Genomic DNA, 25,138 nt, shown 5'->3' on the forward strand with positions numbered 1-25,138 from the left:
GGAGCGATGTGGACGGCTCTCGGCACTCTCTCGGAGCCCCCCGGGCCCAGGGCAGCTAGCGGCCGCTTCTGGGCTGCCACCCTGGGAGCAGCGGTGGGGCTCTTCGTCCTCGGGTTCCTCATCGGTACAGTGCGGACTCACCCGCCGCGGGTCGGGAGGCTCTCCCGGCCGGCCCTGGGAGCTTCCAGCCGGGGGAGGCTGCTCGGTGCCGGGCTGAGGAGCGGTCGGGTAGGGGGGAAGGTTTGGGAGGGCTTCCAGAGCCCGGGGGCTCCGTGCCCGAGGTGAATCTGTGGCCGGCCGAGCCGCCATCTGCCCAGCAGCAGCGGCTGTCTTCCGTCCAGAGTGCCTTTTTGGCTAGTTATTGTGTAATTTCATTTTAAATGTGGTAGTTAGGCAAGAGAAACGGCTTTTGTAGTGTGCTTGGAGTTGGTGGAAGGGCCCTGACTGAGTGGCGCCAGCCTGTTGCCCACTCTGCTCCCTGCCGTGTCCCCGATGTGCCACCTGTGTAACGGCTGCTGCGTTTGCACTGAACACGTACAGGCCCCGGCTTACAAAGAGGTGTCAAAAACTCTCCCTAGACAGGTGTTTCTCTCATCACTTAAGTCTGATAACACCGCTACAGTAAGGGAATGATTCCAGAAAAAGAGCCAGAGAGTGAAAAAATAGTTACAGGACATCTGTTCCTCACAAAGGGGCTCTGTTTCTGTACGTTTTCGTAAAGCTGCTGCCTTTCTGAGGTGACTGGCAGCATGATGTGCTGGTGCTCAAGGAAGATAGATTGGACTCCTCAGCATCTACAGTAAAATGACTGTGATGAATAGATACAATACAGTATTTTATTCCCCTCAATATGTGCCCAGGTAATAAGTTGTCTCACTGTGGTGTGGGACTACCACTGACATTACCAGGTTGTGGCTGCTTGACTGTGCTATGATAAAAAACAGCTGTAAAATATGCAGCGAAATACTTGTGGTGATACTGAAGAAAAATTATGTGTGTCATGGGGATATTGTTCTGGTGTTTTTACTGTTGTATTTTGCTGTGTTGTGTAGGCTGGTTTGCAAAACCTGTAGAAGAGAAGACATCTTCGAGTCCTCATGGAGAGGTGAAGGCGGCATTTATGGCTGAAATGAAGGCTGAAAACATCAAGCAGTTTCTTTTGTAAGCAGTGTGTAGGCTTAGCAGTCAAAAGAAAAAAAAAAAAAAAAAACAAGCAGGAACCAGCCCACGAATATTACCAGACAGAGCATGGTGTATGGGTTTTTGGCCATAGGTTTTATCATGTTTTCCAGTGAGATGAGTGCAGTCCATCTCAGCTCCTTCCAGTCTTACTTGTGTTGAGAACACTTGAGTTGTTGTCAGTAATCTCAGTGCTTAAAGTAATTAAAAATGGCCAAGTTCTTGCTTAGCCTTCGGTGAATGCTTGTACAATGATGTAGAGGTTGACTTCTTCTCTTATGTGTGGCCTGTTTCAGCCTACAGCAGCGTTTACCTTACATTGTTTTTTATGTAAAAATTGTTTATTTAGGATTAGGCTGTATGACTGAACTTAAGTTGGGAGAGATTCAATGGAAGATAGTGGGCCACATCAACTTAGAAGAAAATCATACTAGCATTTGAGCTTGCAGTTCTTCCTACAGATTAGAACTTCATACCTTATTGTTATTCTCCCTTCTGACTTTCTGACCAAATTTATTAGATAATCTACATGGTCAGAATGATGACTGATAATTATTCACTTTCATGAAGAAAGATAGATTTCAATGCTTTCACCCTCTGCACGGTGAATAGCTAGAAAAGTCATCGTAGATAGAGGTTAGTCATCTAAGAAGTATATTAAGCTGTTGATAATAAAACAAACACCTTTTAAGATGTAGGGTCTTTTTAAGACCATGTTTTTCCCCAATAATTTATTAATCTCATGTATCATCTAGTAATAAAATTAGGTGATTTTAACGCTACTCTGTTTCTTTTATTACATCTTAAAAGCAAAGCTGCTCATTTGTTGAAATGAATGGTTTTAGGTGTAGACAATAGAACTGGGTGTGCTGTTTATTCCAAACCTGATTAAATAGCAGGAAGTTCTATCTTGCTGCAAAACCAAATTACTAGAAAAAAACATTTTCAGTTTATACATTGTGGCAATCCCACACATTTCATTTTAAGTGCACTTGCCACAAACTTTTGCAAATAAGTTAGCTGGAAAGTACATTCTCTTTACTACATAATAGACACGTACTGGACTATGTAAACATTGAAAACCAAATGCTTAAGATTTTTTTTCAGTTGTCAACCTGTGTTTTGGCTCCTACAAGGCCAACTGTTGCTAAAGAACCCTGTAAAAGGAACTTTCTGCCCTCAAAGCTCCCTGTCTCTATGCTAACAGTGAACATTGTATTGCATTTGCTGACATGAGGCCAATTCTGTGGTGAAATACAGCAGATCCTTTGTCACTACTCAGAACTACTCATGCAGGCAGTCAACAGCTTAGAACAGGAAATGAAGAAAAACACAATAGTCAGTTAAATGGGAATATAATACAGGAGAATGTTATTGTGTAACTCAAATTGTAATAAAAACCTGAGACTAAAATATTCTAAATCTTAAAGAAAACAGCCATTGGCTCTAAACATAACCATGGTGTTGGTTCAGTATGTTATCCAGAAAATGGTGCCTTCACTGTACCAGGGACTTCTCTAGTATAGTGTTGATAAAAGCTGTTGACATTATCAGAGGAATATGGCAGCATTTGGCACAAAAAGCAGAAGTGTATACTTCTTTTGAAGTAAGTGCTTTGTTTGCTGCTTTTAGTAACACTCACTGGAACTCAAGAAGGAAAATTTTTCCCAACCTTATACCTCTTTCTTATCCAAGAACCCGTTTCTTTCATTAACACCAGCTGGTGTGACACGTGCTTCTGTGGCATGTTGGTGGCATGGTCATATGACTAGATGAGGACATGATTACAAACCTCATTCATCTGGGAGTTCTTTGGCTCAGTTCACCACTAGGCCTGCTCAGTGGTCTGAGCAAATTTTCTCTTTTTCATGCAGTGGGTTGCTCACTACTCATGGTATCTTTCACTGTTATTGAGTCTGTATGTCTCTGAAGTCACAAGGTTCTTAGTTTTTCTGTTCCTTGTTTGTAAGCCACTGTGAACTCTTATTTGCCAACAAGACATGCTCAGAGTGAACTTTCAGATAAATCAGTATTTATGCCAAAATTAATTAAAATAGTGGCATCCAAGGAGAATATCCAGCTAATTAAATGCAGGGATCAGAGTAATTATGCACATTTCTCAATTGGATACCTGGAGGTAATTATACTTGATTCTTTTATCGCTTCACAAGGAAGCTCAGTCTCCTTATGCACAGAAGTGTTTGGCCCAAGGTTGCCCGGAAGACAAGGAATAAACCAAGGACAAGACCCCACAGGTGATGTCATTATGCCTTTCTTGCTAAGCCACACTGCTAGCAAGATGTAAACACCTGCGACAAACTGAAATCCTTTTCCTCAAGTTAAGCGTAAGATAAGCAAATACCTAAATTCAGAAGAGTCTGGGTCCTAATTTAGTTTCAGTATGGTCTTACATGGGAGTTTCTTTCCAGCTAGGCTAAGAAGGGTTTTGATTACGAGCTGCAATTCCCGATCCTGACCAATTGCTTCTTTTTCTCTAGCAATTTTACACAGCTTCCACACCTCGCAGGAACAAAGGAGAATCTGCATCTGGCACAGCAAGTCCAAGCTGAGTGGAAGGCGTTTGGTTTGGATTCTGTTCAGTTGGTTCATTACGATGTCTTGCTCTCTTACCCTGATGAAACTAAGCCAAACTACATCTCAATAATTGATGAGTATGGAAATGAGGTACAGAAAACATCTGTTTTTGCAACCAGGGAAAAAACACCCTCATATACCTGGGAAGACTGGGAGGGAAAGCCATCCTCTGCTCTGTTCATGATGTTGCATCTGATCCAAAGCTCATGGAAATCAGTGGTTACTGTTTATTTATTTTTTTCCCTAAATTTGTATCTTCGTTTCTTCAGCTGTATGCTAAGAATACTAATAATTATCCTACTTCATGCAGCATACTGGCATACATGGATGAAAGGAGAATTATTTATTAGAATTACTTTATGTAATTCAATTGTTTTAAACTTGTTCTTTTATTAAGAAAGAGGAAATCAATCATTGTCAGCATTGTTATTTGTATTGATTCATTATACAGTATTGACGATTGTGCTAAATTCACTTTCTTGAAGATCATAGAGTTTATGCCTTGAGACTGACAAATAAAATCAGTTCATGACAGAGCAACTCTAGTGTTCATAGAAGCTCTGGGGATGAGCAGAATGCACGATTTTTTTTACTATTATGATCTAACCTTCTGTTACGTGCTATACTGAGACCACTTTAGCGTAACCTGTGTTCATTTAAATGAGATTATCTGCAAAGAGTGGAGATGGGATTTGTGAGATCACACGTTGAACCTGCATATGGAAAGTGATGCCCAGTGCTTGTTAAAGTTTTGGTCACACCTCATTTTGAGTTATGAAACTAGAGTCCTTTAAACTGTAAATGTCTGTGAAATGTGCCTATGTAGACAGTACTTCTTTTTCATGTTGCTTGTTTTACGTTTTTGTTTCTTCTTTCCCAATAGATTTTCAACACATCATTATCAGAGCCTCCTCCTCCAGGGTATGAGGCTGTTAGAGATGTGGTGCCACCCTACAGTGCATTTTCAGCCCAAGGAATGCCTGAGGTAAGATAAAATAGTAAAAGAAACAGAGATAACAGAAATAGGAAATGGAAATAGACAAAGATGGGATACTGTAACATAGTGTAGCATAGCATTGAATGGAGTAGAGTAATGTGAAATTCCTGGATCTTAGGTTTGTTCAGAACCTGACGTATCACCATTGAGAAAGATGAGCTAGCTCTGTTGTCTATGATTTTTTTTTTCTCTAGATGGAGTTAAAATTGGACTGTTCTGCCTCAGCCTGAAAAATGTGGAAAGAAATCTTTAAAGTTGTCAGCTGCTTTAAGCTTTTCCTGATTATTCTGTGAATACACACCATTCTTTTCCATTTTGGTGAACAAATAGGACTCCTATATTTATGTAGCCAAATTAAAAAACTGATTTTCAAAATTCTGCTTTCCAAAGGCTCACACACAGGTATAACTGTGCAAGTTTATGGTGAGCTTGAAAATGGCCTTTGCTAGCACTTCTAGCTGGTGGAAATAGGTGTTACTGTGATCGAAGTTTAACATTAATCCCTTCTATCTTGTACAGATGGTACCAGTTGACGATCTTTCTTTTACATAGCTGGCCTGTGTAACAGGATTTTCTATCCTATGAACATTAGTGGATTCAATTAGTAATTTATAAGAATAGAAATTACTTTTTGTTTGCAGTATCTTTCCTGCCTATACATAGGATAATGTAGGTTGGCAGGGCCCTTTGGAGATTATCTGGTCCAAGCTCTGCTATGAAGTGTGGATGTGACTTTGAAACCTGGTAACAATGCCTTTAGTCATCATATAGCCCAGTATTAAATTCTTATACTTTCTGAAGTTTGTTAATAAGCTGTGCAAGTCCAAAAGACAAAAGATAACCTGTATTCATTTGCCTCAGATACTCAAAGGAAGCTGGAGAACCAGGCAGGTAGCCTCTCCCCTTAGGATATGAAAGCTTTGAGCATTTCAAGAATTGCTGTGGGAATTTTGGAATGTAATGTAAGGTAAAATTACTGGATTCTGACTTTGTGTCTTAATATAATATCCCCAAAGAAAGACAGAATAACTTCACTGCTTTATTTGGTTTCTTCAGAGCTATGGTAATGGCTGTGATATGAGAAATAATAAAAACAAGTTTAAAAAGCTGCAGCTTCCTTCTTCAGAAAATGATTTTATTTTAATTAAATGTGAGAACATTGTTTCTGAATGAAACAATACCTAAAAGACAGATTATCTTTTCAAAATGCATTGCTTATGTTTCCTTTAATGCGTAGTACTTTGACAAAAGCTCCAGGTACCTAGCTAGTGCAGTTAGCAATAATGTTCTTTGGTGAGCACTTGTCTGCATCTATACTGCAAATAGCATAGGAGGGAGCGTGTATGTAGCTCAGCAGTGGGAATGCTCCATGGGTTATGGGCTCTTCTGAGTTTTCCCATATCCGTTTCTGTACTTCATGTTAAAAGCCATTCTATTAAACAGATCTAAGCTGTGGAGAGAGAGGTTTGGAACTTGCCAAGTGCATTCATCAGTCTCTTGCTTTCTTTGTGCTCACAAATCTTGCAAACAATTTCTGCATAAAGGTCCAAATTCAATGAAGGGAGAAGGCTATACAGTACCTGCATGCCAGGGTAACTGCAGTCTTACAAGCAGGACACCCCCCTGGAAAGTGGGAAAAATGGATCAAAGTTCTTCACACTGAGAGAGACCAGGAGCTCAGCTCTCATGTTTTCTGAGTGAGTGCTCTAATCAGGGAGTTGTGGAAATACCATTGGGCACCATTACAGTTTCCTGCAGTTGCTCTTTAAAAATAAGTGGTAGTGACTGTGTTTTGAAAGTTAAATACTGCCACAGTAGGATAGTAGCTACTTGCCAGTTAGAGTGAGACCCTGCAGAGATGTAGAAATAGCTGCTACTTTCTGGTTCTCGTTAAATGGTAGATGGAATATATCCTGGTCTCCGATACGAATTGTCATAATGCATTTTTGTTCAGTGTGGTGTATTTCAATTAGATCCCAATAAACAGGAAAAAAAATAAGCTTTGAGCAGAAGTTTCTTTTAATAGAATTTTTTAGCAAAAAATATACAAAGTGGTGAAGTCACATTCTTAAACAGCAGTACTAATTTCTGTTCCTTCCTTCCTTGTTAAGTGACTGCAAAAGTACCCCAACTCAGTAATAATGGTCACAGATAAGATGTGTGTTTGAGACCTCTAACTAAGCTGAAAGAGACCAGACAAGGCAGTTTATGAGTCCACACTACATACTCATAGCTTGTATTTTTTAATACTTTTTAAGGGGAGTCTCTACAAACATGAGGGATTTTATGACACTTCTAGGAAATTAAATTGTTGCAGTGCTCTGTTGAGACATTGATACCATTGGTGTAGTTCTTAGTCCTTTTAATGAAAGTTAAAGATGAAGAATTTTCAGAATGTTAAATTAATTTCATTAAGGATGCCTGATGTGCTGTGTAATCACAGAATTGGAGGGGTTGGAAGGGACCTTGAAAGATCATCGGGTCCAACCCCCCTGCCAAAATGTATCAAGGAATGACAGAATCTCCAAATAAGTACCTTTGAATGTAGTTTCGGAAATCTAGAGATTAAACAATACTGTAGAAGTTCCAGATGATTGACAATCAAAATAAATACACATTACACATAAATAAAGTATTCATGACTGTGTTTCAAACATGTTCTACAATAGTTGATGTGTCATTCTAGTGCATAGGATGCAATTACTATTTACTGTGATGTCTGGATCTAAAATACCTCTGGCTGTCCAAGACTGATTACAGCTTAAATAGACTATGAAGAGAAGTAAGGGCCATACTCTAAGCATTTACACTCAGTTTCTGTTTCAGAAGTCACATCTTGTATTCTCCATAGAGTCTGAGGTCACACAATTTTTGATGTTATGAATCTATTAGGAGTCACTTACCTACCTAATTGTCTTAGGATCAAAGAAAAATTCATACAAGAACCTGTCCTGGAGCCCATTGTTCTCAGCTTATTCTCTTCTAGGTCACACCTTCATGGTATGTTTATTGACATTCTTGTTTCAAATTCTGCCTCTTTCTATCAGGGTGAGTTAGTATATGTGAATTATGGCCGCACAGAGGACTTCTTTAAGCTAGAACGTGAAATGGGAATTAACTGTACAGGAAAGATTGTTATTGCCAGATATGGGAAGATCTTCAGAGGAAATAAGGTAAACTCTATATAATAAACTCTATATAAGAATATTACTTGTGCTATCCTTTGGTTGATTTCAAGAGACTGAAACTCTTAACTAAGGTCTTCTGGAGCTTTTAGTGCAACTGAGTTTTTCATAGAGGTGCATTCAAAGTGGATTCTTTAGTAGGAAATATAAAATACTTATTTGATACGTATATAATGCATCTAAAAGATAAATGTAATTAAGTTGGAAAATGTTAAATATTTTAGTATTCAGCTGCATACTATATTTTTTTCCCAAAATGTAACTAATAAGCTTGGGTGATACACTCTGAACTAAGCTTTTCTTTCCTGTAGATTCAGATATGCTTTAAGATCCCCATGTTGTAGTTATTGATAATGGTTTCTGTACACTAGACAAAGGCAGATCTACATGGAGGTTATTTTAAATTCTGTATTTATTAATTCCATATCCCTATCACGTAAACATTTTAAAATGACATTTTTCTGCAAATTTCCATGGCCTGACAGGAAAGTACATAACCATGTGCATACTTCAGGTGCACACTCAAGTTATTTCCTCAAAAGGGTTGTAAAGAGACAGTCTATTGTAAGCGTGTTTGCCTTTTGTATGAAAATTAGTTTGACCATAACTTGGACAGGGCTATATTTTTAATTTCTTGATTACTTCAGAGTGTCAAACACCAAATCTCTTGGAATCTCATTGGAATGCCAAATCTTAACACTCTTGACTGATCTTCGGCGAGCTTTAAGTGGATAACTCACTGTTTTACATATATGCCATTTTCAGCAGTGAGAAGTGACATTTGACTTTTATTCTGGATCAGGTAATAATTTCACTAAATTTTTAAAGGTTACCACTCTTAAAGATACTATCTGAATGGAAGAGACTAAAGAAGGTATCACTGTCTGTGAATCATTTATTAAAATGAAATACAAACACATCAGAGTTACTAGTATCTAGAGGGAGGGGCAGTTGTCCTTTGATTTAGAAGTGAAATGTCCGCATTGACACGAAAGAGTTGATACCTGATATCTATATATGTACAATAATAATACATATCTATATATGTATTTTCCGGAAATTTTATGATATGAGACTATTATGGGACCTTTACTTAGTCCAAGCTGTGTAAAAGGCCTTGAGCTCTAATCACTGTAATTTTTAATACTTTCTTTTGCCCCTTGAACATTTGTGTCAAACTGTCTGGATAGGAACCAGAGATGTGCTTTGCAGGTGAGGAATGCTGAATTGGCAGGTGCCAAGGGAGTTATTCTCTACTCAGACCCTGCTGACTACTGTGCCCCAGGAGTAGATCCCTATCCAGATGGCTGGAACCTTCCGGGTGGTGGAGCCCAGCGTGGAAATGTGTTAAACCTGAATGGTGCAGGGGATCCTCTGACACCAGGCTATCCTGCAAAAGGTGAGATATCTGTACCCTGGGCCATCAAGTACTTTCTAAAGTGGTGCTGGAAGTTATTGTGGTACTTGAAATTCATCTATTGTCTGTACAGTTGCAAAGAAAAAAGCTAGAGTTGGTGATCTTACAGATGGATCTCTGTCTGCCCCCTCAATAAGGGTTCCTGTGAATGCTGTAGGGAATAGGGAGAGGAATGCAGTGCCATAGGGAGTATGAGGAAAATCCATTCTTTTCCATACCTGCTAGAGAAATGGCTTCTAAATGTTGATGGTTGTACATACTGTGAAAAGTAATATCCTGGTTTGTAGAAAAAAAAAAATCATTTGTAATTTAGCTGTGTCCAAACAAAACCTGGACCTCATTTTGTTCACAAAAACAGCAAAACAGAATATTAGGTAGCCTAGTATATAACATTATATTTGCATCTCTCTGGCAAATGCTTTAGTTCCCAGCTCAGTGTTCCAAGCATCAGGATATGGGGTCCCTTTTTGTTGTAGTTTCTGTCTGGCTTTTTCTGAAGTTCCTTCAATGGAGAGAAAAACATCTATCAAAAACCTTTTCAGTGCAAAAAAAAAAAAACAAACACAAACCAAGAAATAATTTTAAATTTTCCAGGCAGTTCTGAATGCATAATTGTAGATGTTGTGGGAGATTGGGAGATTTTTTTATTATTATTATTTTGTCTCTGAAAATATGTTGATGAAGCATAAAGAAGGCAGTCACTGACGAAATGTCAGCCCAACTTCTAGTGAATTGAAATGATTATCCTTGACTCTTATGTTAAGACTGTGCTGTAAATTGTACAGACACCTTCTGGAAGTTGTAAACATGGAAATACCTGTCTTCTGCTTTCAGAATACACTTACCGATTAGACAAAGCCAGTGGTGTAGGTCTCCCAAAAATTCCAGTTCATCCCGTTGGCTATCATGATGCCGAGTCATTACTGCGGTAAGTATTTGGGAGACATGAGGAATTTTAAACAGACTGTTTAGTGAAAGTGTTAAGAGTATTTGAAAAGAAAGGGAAAAGACTTTTTCACTTTGCTTCCACTGTAGTTGTTGAAATAGTATGTTTGTACTTAGGTTCTGTGTAGGAAGTGGACATTCTGTTACCTATTACTGCATATCAGATACGTGCAAAGGGATTTAGAAAAGGTCCTTTGTAACACATCAAGTATGAACTGCAGTTATAACAATTAGCAATCAAGCATACTGAAGTTATAATATAACTCTCAGTTTGAGTAAAGGCAAGGATTTGTGGAACTGCCGTGGTACCTGCCTTGTGAAAAAGACCAAAAATAAAATCATTCATTTATCCAGGTAAATTCATACCATGTATCTTTGAGGGGACATTATCTACACTCTGGTTTTAGTTCTATGAAGCTTTCTTTCATCTTTTGTATTATGTTGCATAAATATGAAATGATGCTAGCAAACCAATATAACGATACTGGAAAAAAGGCAGTGTCACAGGAGATTTAGCAGACATGTATGTTTCACTACTTTATATACTAAGTATGCAAGTGACATGAAGACAGGCTCCCATCTTTCCAGAGGATGGTATTAAAATTCATAATTATCTAAACAAACTAAATAAGTTGAAAAAAAAACGTGCAGTTGAGTTAGCAGGTGCAGCATTGTCCTTGTATATTCACCTTAGAACAAGAAAAGATGACTTTAACTCATATTTCTTCAATTTTAGACATCTTAAAATCACATCAACTCTGCCTATGGCAACATACTAAAAAATGTCCAGAGGCAGGCACTGAAAGACAACTGCTTGTCCTGTTAAACTGTTAGAATGGCCCAAATAACTCACTCCTGAATAAACTGTAAATGCAGTTCAAGACAGTAGAAAGATCCATGGGCCATTTTCAAGAGGCGGTTTGCTTGCAAAACCCTTGCAAACGAAGACTGCTTTCCAGGATAGCTGTAGACCATTCCAAGCTGACCTCCATGTGCAGGGGAATTCCTCTATGTTAATTTACTAATATTAATGTAGCTAAAAATACAGATTAATCCCTGTGAAAGCTTATAGTACAAAATATTTAAGACAGTGACCCATTACTCTGGTCTACATTTGTATGGGACTTAAAAAAAATAACAAGATGGCGTTCCTGGTTCCTCATTTGTCTTTGGTGTTCTTGTAAGATGACTATAACTAATAATGGTAATACTTTTTTTTTTTTTTTTTCATAATAGTAATATGGGAGGATCTGCACCACCACATAGTAGCTGGAAAGGAAATTTGAATGTGTCTTACAACGTTGGTCCTGGTTTCACATCAAATTATTCTACAAGGTCAGTTTTGTTTCATAAGGAACTTGTTTGAGATCAGAGAAATACAGGTAGAGAATCTGATGAAAAGTAGAATAGTTGGGGCTATTTGCATCATTCCTTTGATTCTGACCATTTTCTGGGACAAAATGCTCTCACTGCAAAGCTGCAGTAGGTTTTCATCTCATTGGGTGGATATGACCGAATTGCTTTAGTTTCAAGCTAATCTTGAGCCAGGTTCACTTGGAAAACATCTAGCTTTTCAAACAAAATATTTAATCAGAATGGTTAATTTTTAGAGAACTGAATTTGTCTTCTAAATTCATGTGGGTCCAGCTTTTGATTTTACCAATTGCTGTATGTAAAACATTATAAACTACACGTTAAGTTTTCCAGAAAGAAATGCTTTAAGTGCAACCTCATTTTTATTGATTTAGTTTTGTATTTAAACTGATTTAGTAATTACAGTTTAGGATTAAGTCCAGATATTTCACTATTGGCTGCACTTCTTGTTTATTTCAATGTGAAACATTTGACCTTTTCTCTCTGTCTTAGTCAAACCATGTGAAAAATTCTTCCTGAAAAAATAAAATTAAAAAAGGCAACCCTTGAGGATGAGTTGTTGCACCTTCAACTGTGTTGCGGATAAACAAAGTCTCTGACACAGCTCAGGCTGTCTGATTCTTGTGGTGTCTGAGGTGGCACATCAGTATGATCACACTGACTGTGTTGGAGTTGGTTCTGATTTATACCAACCTCTAGATTAGATTGAACTATTTACCTTTTTAATATTAGATGGTTTTCGTTTTTCTTTCACTCTAATTTAAGAACTAGCTCCTAGCCAAAAAAAAAAAAAAATTGGACCTCTTGAAATCATTATCCATATAAATCCTACTGACATCACACCAAACACTGTTTGTTCTCAATAGCACAAGTATAAATCTGGGAAAAAAAATTACACTGAAATATTTTCAAATTTACTTTGGTTTAACAGTGGGTAAATTTAGCCAAAATCCTTTCATTACACTTTATATTTTACAATTTTTAAAGGTGTTGATGTTTTAATATCTAATCTGATGGATATATTCTGTTTGGATTTTCTTCCCAATGCACTAGAAAGGTGAAAATGCACGTTCATAGCAACAACAAAGTAACAAGGATTTACAATGTGATTGGTACCATCAGAGGCACAGTGGAACCAGGTAAAATAGTTTGTCTTCAGTGTAATGTGAGTGTGCAATGACTTCTACACACACTTCAGAGTTAGGGGAAATGAGGAAGATAATTTTCTCTGAAATACTGGACCATGTGATCCTTTGTGTTGAAATATTTACTGCAGCAGATTTCATATGTCTCAGAGTATGTCAGCACTTTCACTATACATGCTGATTTTTCAAGGTGGAGTCATACTCTAGACAGAAATATTTTGCTTCAGGCAGGTAATTTTGCAACTGAAAGAATACCCTTAAGTGGATATTTTTCCCTACTAATGGAGGAACGGTATTATCAATCACAAGAGTTCAAAACCAAATGGAAATGGGGTATAACAGTACAAGTCCTGAAAGAATTTGCATTCCATCTGAACACATCATTTCCACCACTATTAATTTATTGCCCGTCTTACAGTCTCCTGTAGTCAGTGTGATCTTTGCACTATAAAAAAACAGATATATAGACATCCCTAGAATGATAACAGCATTTCATCTGTAACTGCAGCACTTCTCTGTTGCCTAAAACAAAACTGTTAACCGTATTGTAGTATCACATAGATCTAGTCTGATTTGGATCATAGTAATCACATTTTCATCATGATTGTAGGCATTCCTTTTTATGATTGGTAATACATATACCCATTGAAATACACGTTTTAATGCTGTGAGTTGTCATGCTGTACAAAAATAATTAGCTGGTCAACTTCACCATGAAACACAGTATTGTAAAATGTGAAAAAATGGTTCTGTCTTCAGAGGAAAGCCACAGTATTTCTAATAATACAAGTAGCATTATGGAATTTAGGAGATTTTATGTATATGGGGTTGAATTACTGTGCTTGACAAGTTTTTTAACACTTGCTGAAAATGCAGAAAAATGTCTTTGGAGATTTAAAATGTCTTTTGCGTTTCCATTAAATGTATGATAAACTAGTAAGCTTTGTTACCTGATGCTTACACATTTATATGGAAAACTAAAAATTACTTCCAACTAACAACACTATGGGGGAAAAAAAAAAGTTTTTTCTAAGTAAACTTCCCTATTTCTCTAGACAGATATGTTATCCTGGGAGGCCACCGTGACTCGTGGGTGTTTGGTGGTATTGATCCTCAGAGTGGAGCAGCTGTGGTTCATGAGATTGTGAGGAGCTTTGGAAAACTGAAAAAGGAAGGTAATTGTAATGAAAGACTGAAGTACTCTAAAACCACCACTGTCAACAGCGCCCATTGATATGGCTGGGATTGAAGCATGTGCTTAAAAGTAAACGTGTATCTCTCTGATCTCTCAGATAAGCACACTGCTCTGCAGCTGTTAACTAGTTTCAGTTACAACCCATCAGTATTTCTGAATTATTTCTACTCAAGAGAAAATAGATCTGAAAGAAAACAAAACACGAAGTAGAAGATGTGAGGATAAAATAAATGAGACAGTTGGATACAATTGATTCCTGTGTATTTGATGCTGATCATACCAGATGTTTCAGTGGTCCTACTAAACTGATACCATGGTGATCTTATCAACAACACTTCAGCAGGGCAGCATTGGGAGTCTTCTCATCACTTGACTCTAGTTTGGAGACAGACTCAAGAATGAATAAAGTCTGTGCAATGCAAAGAATGAGGTGTGCAAGCATAGTATAGGAGGTAATGGTTAAAAATACCTCATGCCTAGTTCATTACAATAGGAAAAAAATGTCAACTACCAAATTTCTGTTGTTGTCAGAGCAAATGCTGTTACTGTCCCTGACATCCCATGGAAATAAGCTTTGACATAACTCAAATACTGTGCTATAGGAGCTTTCTTTGCCTACCCACTGCACTTAAAACCTATTAGCATTCAGTTTCCTTGCCATTCCATGGAAGTTATTCAATATAAGGGGAAACTCTCCTTAGAATACAAGTGGAAAATAAATTAAAAAAAATAATAAAGTTGAAAGGGAGCAAAGTTTGAAAGGTTCCAGTAACCTCAAACTTTGGGCGAAGACAAAGGCAAGGCAATATAGAGCCATTTAGAGGCAATATAGAGACGTTTGGTCTGGGTTTAAATGCAGAACTTCAAGAGAAAGATCCTTGCTTTAAAGGTTACAAGGAATTTTGTAGGTATTGAAATCTGGTATTTGGGAAACAGGTCAAAGAAATTCAGTAATGGATATGAAAATTTGCCAAACACACTTTTCTGACGAAGCAGACATCATTTAAAAATATGCACTAAGTTGAATTGAGCAAAAAGAAAAGGTTTCTTTCAAGGATTTACGCACATGCACATTCTTTTTTCTTGTTCAGAGTTAAATTTTAGAAGTTTCTGTTGAGAGAAGAGCATGTAAACATTTTTATCATCATATTGAACCAATAGATTGCTAAAAAAATTAGCAAGGCATTATTAGATTAGTAAGGAAGTTGTTTTTAAAGTTCCTTAAACATACCTCTTTTTCCACAAATCACTATTAAAGATCACACACACCCTCCAAGTGACACAAGCTATCTTTATTTCTGTAACACACTTTTCATGGTCTTTTATTGCAGGATGGAGGCCAAGGAGAACAGTGATATTTGCAAGCTGGGATGCAGAGGAATTTGGCTTGTTAGGATCGACAGAATGGGCTGAGGTAAACTGACAGTGTTAAAAGAGAAATTTTCACAGTGGCAGATCTTTGAGAAATATGTGCCAGAAAGCAGCACTCCTTCTTTCCCTTGCTCTCTCTCTCTTTGTTGCACTTAGGAACTACCAAGGCTCATTTCAGTAGGTTATATGATGTTTTTCCCAGAAACAGCTGTTTGTTCTGGGGGTGGGAAAATCATTCTGGGAGAAAAAGTTCATCAACAATTTCTTTCTCTATTCCTCCTCACAGGAAAATGCCAAACTATTGCAAGCACGAGGAGTAGCTTACATCAATGCAGATTCCTCTATTGAAGGTATATGGTTTCAATTTGCCTTTAGTAGTGGTGGTATATACAGGTGACCAGGAGGCAGTTTAACTTGAAGATCTGTGAAAGCTCCAAAATGATAATGTTGTTGCCTTAGTCCAGGAGTAGATATGGAAGAAAACTGTCCCAGAATCATAAAGTATCCTTCAGGTATTCCTGTTGCTTCAGGAAAGATGTTCTTTGCAGCAGCTGAACTATTTGGGAAATCATGGGGAGGGACAAGTGTTGTGCCTCTGTCAGCAGTTTTATAGCAACTCTCGAATCTGCATCCACTCTCATAATGTATGTAATCAACATAGGGACATAGGAAGAGCTCTGAGAGTTGCTTCAAAAGGTGGGCTGTAATTCATCCTAATTAATACAAATGCATTAATTAGATCACAGGAGGAGACCCCTTCTGCAGGGAGAGTCAGCTTGTTCCTTGTAGTGTGTGTAACTCTCTAGTCCCTTTCTTATTAACAAATAATGGCACAAAGCTTTGGCTGAGAAGACGTTACTTGTTTGTACAAATAATTTTTCCTGTTTTTCAGGAAACTACACACTAAGAGTGGATTGCACGCCACTGATGTACAGACTAGTGTACAGTGTGACCAAAGAGGTAATATTGCTTGAAATTTTTAGCCAGAATATTTAGTACTCACTCACTGGCTGGGGCTCTGTGCATAAAATATGATGTCAGACATTGCTTTCTTTTCTAACTGCAGTCACCCTTTTTAAGTCAACAGCTTTTTTCCCAGAAGTGGCAAAGGGATTTCAAATGTATACCTTTAAATTATTGGCTATTCATGATTTTTTCTCTCTTCCTGTGAAAGTTCTCCTTCTGAGAACAGACTATTAAATTCCATGAGCCAGAGAACAAGAATAAGCACAAATGTAGCTGCCCAGTCCAACAGCTCAGGTGCCCGTGGTAGTGGAAGAGTCTGTCTGTCTCCCTTTAGGCAGGGGAAGACGTTAGGGTTGCTGAAGTGTTGTTTTTAACATGATGTGGCAGGTTGGGTCACTGTGCTCATTTTCCATGGATCCTGTTAGGTACTCAGTGGCTCTGCCCATTATGCTCTCACACGTATTTATGTGGCACATAAAATTAAAAGGTAGGGACCTTTCTCAGGAAATAGCATCTCCATCTTAAATGTAAGATGTTCATTGCTCTGAGAGTGGGTCTTAGAGGCTGATAATAAGGGCTTTTTGTTTCTTTTCTGTTCATCTGCATCAAAGTGTGAACATTTATTTCATCTTCTGTGTGTTTTATATATATGCATGTAATACACATTTAACCGCTCCATGTATTCTGTGAATTTACTGTATCTGTCTTCATCTGCTATGTCTGCTTCACCCATCTGTCTTTTCCAAGGTCAATACTTTGTTATCTCTTGGAAGCTGACTTTAGTCTGCAATGAAAGTAAGGGAAGGGTAGTAACTCAGTATAATAATTTTCTGGCAATTGCAAGGCAACAAATAAAATTTAACTCTGTTAAAATTAGATGCCCATTTACAGATATTTCTGTCTGGAACTGCAGAAGAGCTGATCACCTGCAGTTCCCATGGTAACTTGTGCTAAATGCGGGTGTTCAGAACTGTCAGAAAATCAGGTCATTAGAGCCTCAGTTTGGACACCAAGAGCTATCATTAAAATGTTGACCTAAATACCAGTAAACATGGTTGCATAACCTTCCCCGAGCTGGGAAACAGCAACAAAGGCTGATGAATGCCTGTTACTACACTCGCTTGGTAGCTGATGTTTGAAGGGAATGCTAATCAGGAAGGAGGTGCTGTGTAACTCCATCCAAAATGAATCTGTAGCAAAAAGCATTGACGCTGTTCTGTAAACAGTCAGCTCTGTGACCAGATAGCCAAAGATGCTTTATTTTGACTGTTATTTTGAGAAATTCATAGAAACACATAAAAAATAAATATAGTTATTGATAATTCTTAATAAAGACAATTAAAAGTGTAAATATTGATTTGAAATGTTTTGCTTTCCTTCTGTTTTTTTTTTCCATCTAAAAAGTTGCCTATTTTTAGCAAATAAATGTTCCTTTGAAAAATGCTTCGTATAAAAGGTTAAAGTGAAAATGCAGAAGGGCTGAGGGGCTTAAGAGTGTTATTTATTCATTTTCCTAGGCCATAGCCAAGTGATGGCAGGTTGTAGTTTTGCTGATTGGTAATATTTGAAATTGTACCCTTTGTCTTCTTTTACAATACATATTTTCTAGATACCAAGTCCTGATGAGGGGTTTGAAGGAAAATCTCTCTATGAGAGCTGGTATAAAAAAAATCCATCAAGAGAATATAAAGAGGTTCCCAGGTCAGTGACAAAAGAAAATCAAAACTTTGCTAGAATTTATTGTAGAGTGTGGGTTTTAAAAGAATATATACACTTGAAAAACGGAGCACTTGAAAGAAAGAGTGTTAATTTCAGCTGGTATAGATTTCAGAATTTTGTTGATTGTGGCTCATACAGTGTTGTACAACATTTTTGAGAGCTTGCAGTTGTAGAATGAACAAGAGTCTTTGTGTATGAAAAATACAATTTTGTTGTATTTTATAGAGATTTAGACAATAAGGGTAATATATACAGGCCAGTGGCAGAAGCACAAGATGGTAACATGGACCTACCCTTGCACTTGCTTCTGGTCTCCTGGAAGGCCTCTGAGGTTGAGTGGCTGAGGAAAATACCAGGCAGGTTCTTACAACACTCTCCTTCAAAATTAGCAGGATTCCTTTAATGAATCTTGTATATGGAGTTGTGCTGGTACTGTTCTGTTTTCTCTGAGCTTAGAGCCTGGGATATTGGAAGTTTAACAAGAGTTCATTGGGTCGTTCTTCTCAATGATTAAAGACAGTGAGTTAAATTCTTCCCCTGAGTGTTTGATTTCTCTACAGTGACTCTGCCCCTCTGGGAATTACAGTTGTTGGTAGGAGGTACATGCAGTGCAGGAGTCCGGGCAATTCATAGTGTATTGACAGAAAGAGCGTGCTAGAGAAAGACTGTGTAGTGACTGTACTGGAGAATAAATAGCTATCAGTACTTGGAAACAAACTAAAAAATATATTTTGGGTATTGTCACTCAAGGCGTTTTCCTTTTTCTTGTTAAAAGAATAAATAAGTTGGGTTCTGGCAATGACTTTGAAGTCTTTTTTCAACGTCTTGGCATCGCTTCAGGCAGAGCACGTTACAGTAAAAACTGGGTAAGTCTGTGTCTTTGTAATTACATCTCCCATGTAACTGCCTGAGTAATATCAACTGTGTAATTGAGCCATTCAGTCTGTCAGCTTTTTGGAGTCAGCTTAGTGTGTCAGAGTGTACATTACTAGAACTCTGCTACTACAACACAAATATTTAGTAAATAGGAATGGTCAGCTTGGTGTCAGTCAGACAAGAGAAGAAGGAGACCTTTGTTCAGAATAACTGGATGTGCTCAAAATTACTTATGGCTGATGAAGGCTTGAGTGGCTTCTGATGACTTTTGAATGAATTGGGATGGCATGTGAAGCTTTAAATTCAAAAATGGCTCATGTTTCACAAAGAAGATAAGTTTGACTCTGGAGCATGCTGTAAAATGAGACCAATTGAGAAACGTTCAAGGAACTATCTATTAAATATGATCTTTTCTCTGAACAGACATAACCAAAGACATAAACAAAAATGGCAGTTGAGATCCAAGCAATGAGAGGAAGGGCAACATTATCTTAATTTAGCCTACTAGCAGTTATATGTCCATTCTTAGCTACCTTCTTTAGGATCTATACCCGGTCAGTGGAGAGCAGTGTCTGAGTGACCATCTCATCATAGGTTAACGTCTAGGAGAGCCACCACTAAACAGTTCTTCTCATTTGATTGTATGTAGTGGCTACAGAGGATTCATGTGACCTAAACATTTCACTTTACAGTGCTTTGAATCCCACTGCAAAGGTTTTCGAGCATACCTGCAGTATCCACAACTGACAGGAATTAATGATTTTGTTTGGTTTTGTTTGTTTCAGAATGTAGAAAAGTATAGCAGCTATCCAGTTTACCACAGTGTCTATGAGACCTATGAAATTGTGGAGAGATTTTATGATCCCACTTTCAAGAATCATCTGACAGTAGCTCAGGTACGGGGAGGGCTGGTGTTTGAGTTGGCCAACTCTGTTGTGCTTCCTTTTGACTGCAGAGATTATGCATCAGCTGTGAGCAACTATGCTCATATCATCTATAATATGTCAAGAAATCATGAAGAGCAACTGGCAACATACAACGTATCCTTTGGTACGTACAGTCATTATCACATTCCTCTGTTAGTGTTTTATCTCATTGTATAAGCCTTGTTCAGGCCTTGGTATTTGCTTTGTGCTGTACAAGCAATAGATAATACAAGAGCCACCCCTTCAAACAATTTGAAATGTGACTGTTTCCTTCACTAGTGTGCCATTGCAGAAGCTATGCTGCTGCCATGGAGAGCTAACAGTTCCCATCACGTGATGGTCAACTCTGAGATCAGACTAGGTTGCTCAGAGGTTTGTCCTGTCTGGTTTTGAAGACCTCCAAGGACAGCGACTGCTGCTAATGACATATGTGCCTATGCACACTCGCTTTCTTTCTCTCACTGCCTCCTTCCCTCACTCTCACTAAAAGCTCCTTTTATGTGGCAGGACATAATGGAAATGCATAGGTTGTTAGGCTCTATAAAACTGTGCGCCTACCTGAACAGTCTGGTTCTGGCAATCCATGCTCTTGACATTTTTCAATTATGAAATAATAAACTGTTCACAAAAATACTGATTTCTATTGTTTCCAATGAAAGTTTTCACACAGAATTACATAGTTTTTAATGTAGGAATGTGGAGTTACTTGATTTTTGTTCATCGAGAATGATCAGATCATGGTCACAATGAAAGATAAGCAGTTTTATTTTGAAGAATTTGATTTGTTAAATGGTTTCTTCCGAATTTAAAGTTAAATGCTTCCTTTTTTCTCCCACCAGATGCTCTGTTTTCAGCTGTGAAGAATTTTACAGAAGTGGCTGCTAACTTTCATGACAGACTGCAGCACATAGACACCAATAAGTAAGTTTTTTCTTCCAGTCAAATCTATGGGCTCAGAGGGCATTGTCTTTTCTTGCATTTAGTCCCCTGAATAACCTTGAAGTCCTTATGGATTCTTCTTTTTAAGGATCTCGTTACTCTAGGAAACAAACTATAGAACTGTTGAACTAGTGAACATCAGAGATGCTGCAGAGCCTGGGAATCTAGCCATTTAGCTTTGAAAAGTGTCCAAGCTAATGAGTGTCAATTCTGCTCAGGAACAGCACCAGGATGACACATGGACGTGACAAGACTGTTGGTTAGCATGAGCAGAGCCAGCCCATGTGTGTCACTTCCTCCAGATACAGACACATCCTAGGATTGTATCACTGGATTATCATTAAAGAACTAATGATAACTTGTAGTCTTCATTTGCCACTCTAGTTTTCAAGTTACTGATACTACTTAATGAAGAAAACAAACAAAACAACACATCTGTACCATGCTTGTAGTCATGGCAAGCTTTTTGACAGGCTTTCCAAAAATTCTGTATAGCGCCTATGCCATAATTTGCACTTGAATTAATTCGTTCTTTGTAGGCCATGCCCAGAATTAGAAACTATGCTTCCTTTTATATATACATACGTGTATGTTGCATTTATTGGGAAGAATCTAATTTAGCTGTATGCTGGCCCTTATGGAAGACTAAGTGAGAATAAAAGACATCCTTTAATGGCAGCAACTTTCAAGATAAATAATTATCTCATAAGTAAAATATTACATTTATGGCATATGATACATATGATATTTGTATGAACTTTATATTTCTAGAGCATTTACACTGCATCATGTTACTAGAAAAACACTAATTTGTATGAGCAGAAAAATTATCTTTTAAGTAGTTAGAACACTAATTGTGTTTTCTGTTTTATTTTCCATTTACAAATCATAACTTCTGTCCCCACATCAGATCTATTCTGTTTTATTGTGATTTTGTAACTTCTGTCAGTTATCACAGCTTACATACTTGATTTACCATGTAAATTTCAATTCATTTGTTTTTCTAAATCACAAAAGTGTATCAATAAATACAGCAGAAGTTTCAAAATACGTATAAGAAAATAATTTCCTGTTAACCTTTGTGATCCAGTGTGGAAACATGTCCTGCAGAATTCTGCAGCACATTAGCGGTTGATAAAGTTCAGTTCAAAATAATTTCATTGATGGAAGTCCTAAAGCTAAGCATTAATTCAGCCAAGCTGAATCAGTTTCCATTTACACCCATGTAAACTTGAAACAATTTCATTGACAGTAGTAAAATTATTCCAGACTTACAGTGATATAAATTTTACCACTTTTTCTTGGTAAGTGCTTTTGAAGTTCTACAGTAAGTTACTTTAGATGTAAACTATCAAACCCACATATAGTCAGTATATTCTTCTTCACATTTCTTGTATTTGTTAAGCATCAGTAGTATGCCCAGAGCTATTCAAAGCACACAGAAACAGATGGTCTCTGCTGAAGGGAATTTACAATCTGCTATCAGACAAATACAGTTCTTGGATGACTCAAAAGATGATTCTAACATTACAAGTTTCCTGTTTCTCAGATGTTGTAGTTTTACATATAGAAATAAATGTGATTTAATTGAAGTAATTTCCTGCTCACTGGCTTTGTAGAAAATGGAGTTTTGTACAAAAGAAGAGAATGGTTTGTCCTAGCATCCTAATGAAAAGGAGGTACAAGAATAAAATGCAGCATGAGAGAAAATACCTGAAAGGCTTTCTTCTTTTACAGTATCTCTTGGCCTTTAAGAAAAGCTTTAAGGTTTATAACTTTCAGGTTATAGGCCAGGCTGTCTCACAGTATAGAGCAGCATAATTCTCTTGTGCAGGTTAGCTGTCATGCTCTGTCTTCTGTCTTCTGTGCTTGAAATTCAGCCTTGTGGATGTACTGTCCTTCATGAATGCACAGCTGTATCCATTGTGGCACTGAAGGACAGGGGGCCAAACACTCTGTAGCTAACATGTTCTCTTGTTTTGCTTTTAGCCTACTTGCCGTCAGATCATTAAATGATCAGCTCATGTTTCTAGAAAGGGCTTTCATTGATCCACTTGGATTACCTGGAAGGCCATTTTATAGGTAAGAAAGGCTTATTTTTTACATTCTGACTGGAGTACTGTATGAGAATTCCTTTATGATTTATAGGTCTCTAGATGGAATTGTAATGGTTTTATTCAATGTAGTAAAATTAGATTAAATAGGACAAATAAGATTGAAAAGCATAAACAACATCAGGGAAAACTTCAGTGAGATACTCTGTACGGAGTAGGAGTCCCATTTTAAGCCTATTCAGATCAGTAAACCCATTTCCATTGATTTCAGCGGGCTTCTAAACAGATCAAAAAGTTCGTCCGTTGTCTCAGTTCAAGTCATTTCACTGATAAAGGAGGTTTGGTTTCAAAGTGAAATAGGGTATACTTAAAACATCTCGAATTTGACCTGCCATAGCAGAACAGCCATGCTAGAAAATACACTGTAGAGGGCAGTACTCCAACAGCAGTGAAGTGAATTCACTAGTTCTCTCTTCCAGTTCAAGAGATAAATCTTGTTTGAGAGGCAGAATAGTTGAGTCAAGCCTAGCTTTTTGGTCATTCCTACCACTCTGTATTCAGATCGGTCATCTTTCCAATAAAAAGTTCCACTAAAAATTAAGTGTAGAAAGAGAATGTAAGATCTACAGTCCTTATATCTCACATGACTTCTGGTTAAAAATCTATTGAGAACAGTCCAAAGCCATAAAGCATGCTTGTATCTGTCAAAGACTGTGTACATCTATGAGAAAAGGTGCTGGCTTGCTTTTTTTTTTTTTTTTTAATCTTTCCCTTTCATCTAAAAAAAGGGAAAGAGTGCTTTATTCAACTCTATCTCAAGTCTTAGCTACAAAGTTCTTGTATTCAAATGGAATAATGCAGTTCATTTTATTTTCTTGCTTAACAGACTATAGGCAGTATTGCTATTATATATATATATATGTAACTATTTATTTACCCCTTCATTATCAAGAATTTTAGATTTGTATAGAAAATAATATTTCATTTTCCTAATGCACAATATTATTGTGTTCTGTTGTTTTTTTCCCCCTCAACTTCCCTACAGACATGTTATCTTTGCTCCAAGCAGCCATAACAAGTATGCAGGAGAATCATTCCCAGGGATCTATGATGCCATGTTTGACATTAAAAATAAACCCGATCAACATGAAGCCTGGGAAGAAGTTAAGAGGCAAATTTCCATTGCTGCCTTCACTGTACAGGCAGCAGCAGGAACACTGAAGGAAGTAGCTTAAATATCAACAACATAATCATCAATGAAGACTACAGATAACAGCTTGCAGAAGCCTCAAAACAAGAACTTGTAAAACACCAAGAGGATTATTAGAAGGAACACAAAACTCAGACAGTCTTGTTCTTTGCAAATAATATAACCAAGTGCAATGCATTTAGCAGTGTTAAGGTAAAGTAATCCATTCTGAGAGCTCAGGCTTTAGATAATTAATGAAGTGAGAGTCTATATTTAAAAAAAATCAAGATTTTTCTGTTTCCTATTTCAAAAAGTGCTAACCACCGGATTTATTTTCAGAGCTGTGAATTTTGCTTGCCTTATTAATTTCTATAGTAATCCTCATAGTGCATTAGGAAAACAGAAGACATTTAATGTTTTTATCAGTTTCTATCTTTGTTGTTGATGTTCTATTTTTTACCTTAGAATTGCATAATATATACAAGATAACATTTTCAGCTCTCCTTTTAGATGAAGATTCACATATGAAGATGGGAAAACATGCTGCGTGAGGAATGTATCATGATCTTAACAAGTTTGGGGCTGCCAGCCCAAAATACTCATCCATGATGTTCTTCTCTTTACATGCAGTCTTTCAGCTGTTTGCAAATAGAGTTGAGCAAGAAGCCTTTAGTCACCAGTGTAAAAACAAGGCAAAGCATCTTGTCAGACTATTATGATCTCACAAAACATGTCTTTCAAGATGAAGACATATTTTTATTCCCTTATCCCAAACGTACTTGTGCTAATTCTTGCCATAACAAGGCATTTTTCATATGAAAACAATTAGCAAGGAAAATTCATCATGTCCTTAATTTGAGAGGATACCAAATTATTAACATCTTCATGGAATCTGTATTTCTGGTTTTGGCATGCAGCTTACTCTTACAACAAACTACTCAAAAGAGTACAATGGGACAATAGAGATCAGACCGAAGTCTCAGAAAATCAGGTCAATTCTTCTGACAGTCTGCTACTGGAGGATTTAATAAGCTCTTGCATGGCAAATATTTTTATGTAATTTGAT

General features: G+C 37.4%; 1 protein-coding gene across 2 annotated transcripts; it reads left to right on the forward strand.

The window, feature by feature from the left end:
• Positions 1-6: 6 nt before the first annotated feature.
• LOC311222066 (glutamate carboxypeptidase 2-like) lies at positions 7-24,118 on the forward strand (the record flags this gene model as incomplete). Of its 2 annotated transcripts, XM_084306160.1 has the most annotated exons (19): positions 7-124; positions 1,053-1,161; positions 3,678-3,864; positions 4,658-4,759; positions 7,819-7,944; positions 9,169-9,355; positions 10,208-10,301; positions 11,555-11,653; positions 12,746-12,831; positions 13,893-14,012; positions 15,364-15,446; positions 15,690-15,753; positions 16,296-16,363; positions 17,979-18,070; positions 18,864-18,954; positions 19,750-20,014; positions 20,730-20,811; positions 22,819-22,911; positions 23,929-24,118. In XM_084306160.1, 19 exons carry the CDS (start codon positions 7-9, stop codon positions 24,116-24,118), a joined length of 2,256 nt encoding a protein of 751 aa, XP_084162286.1. The 2 variants fall into 2 exon arrangements, with proteins under 2 accessions (XP_084162286.1, XP_084162287.1); XM_084306161.1 differs by lacking the exons at positions 7-124; positions 22,819-22,911 and having other exon boundaries at positions 1,130-1,161.
• Between the last annotated feature and the right edge of the window lie 1,020 nt (positions 24,119-25,138).

Source organism: Netta rufina (assembly GCF_964035555.1).
Source record: "Netta rufina genome assembly, chromosome: 1".
Lineage (NCBI taxonomy): Eukaryota > Metazoa > Chordata > Aves > Anseriformes > Anatidae > Netta > Netta rufina.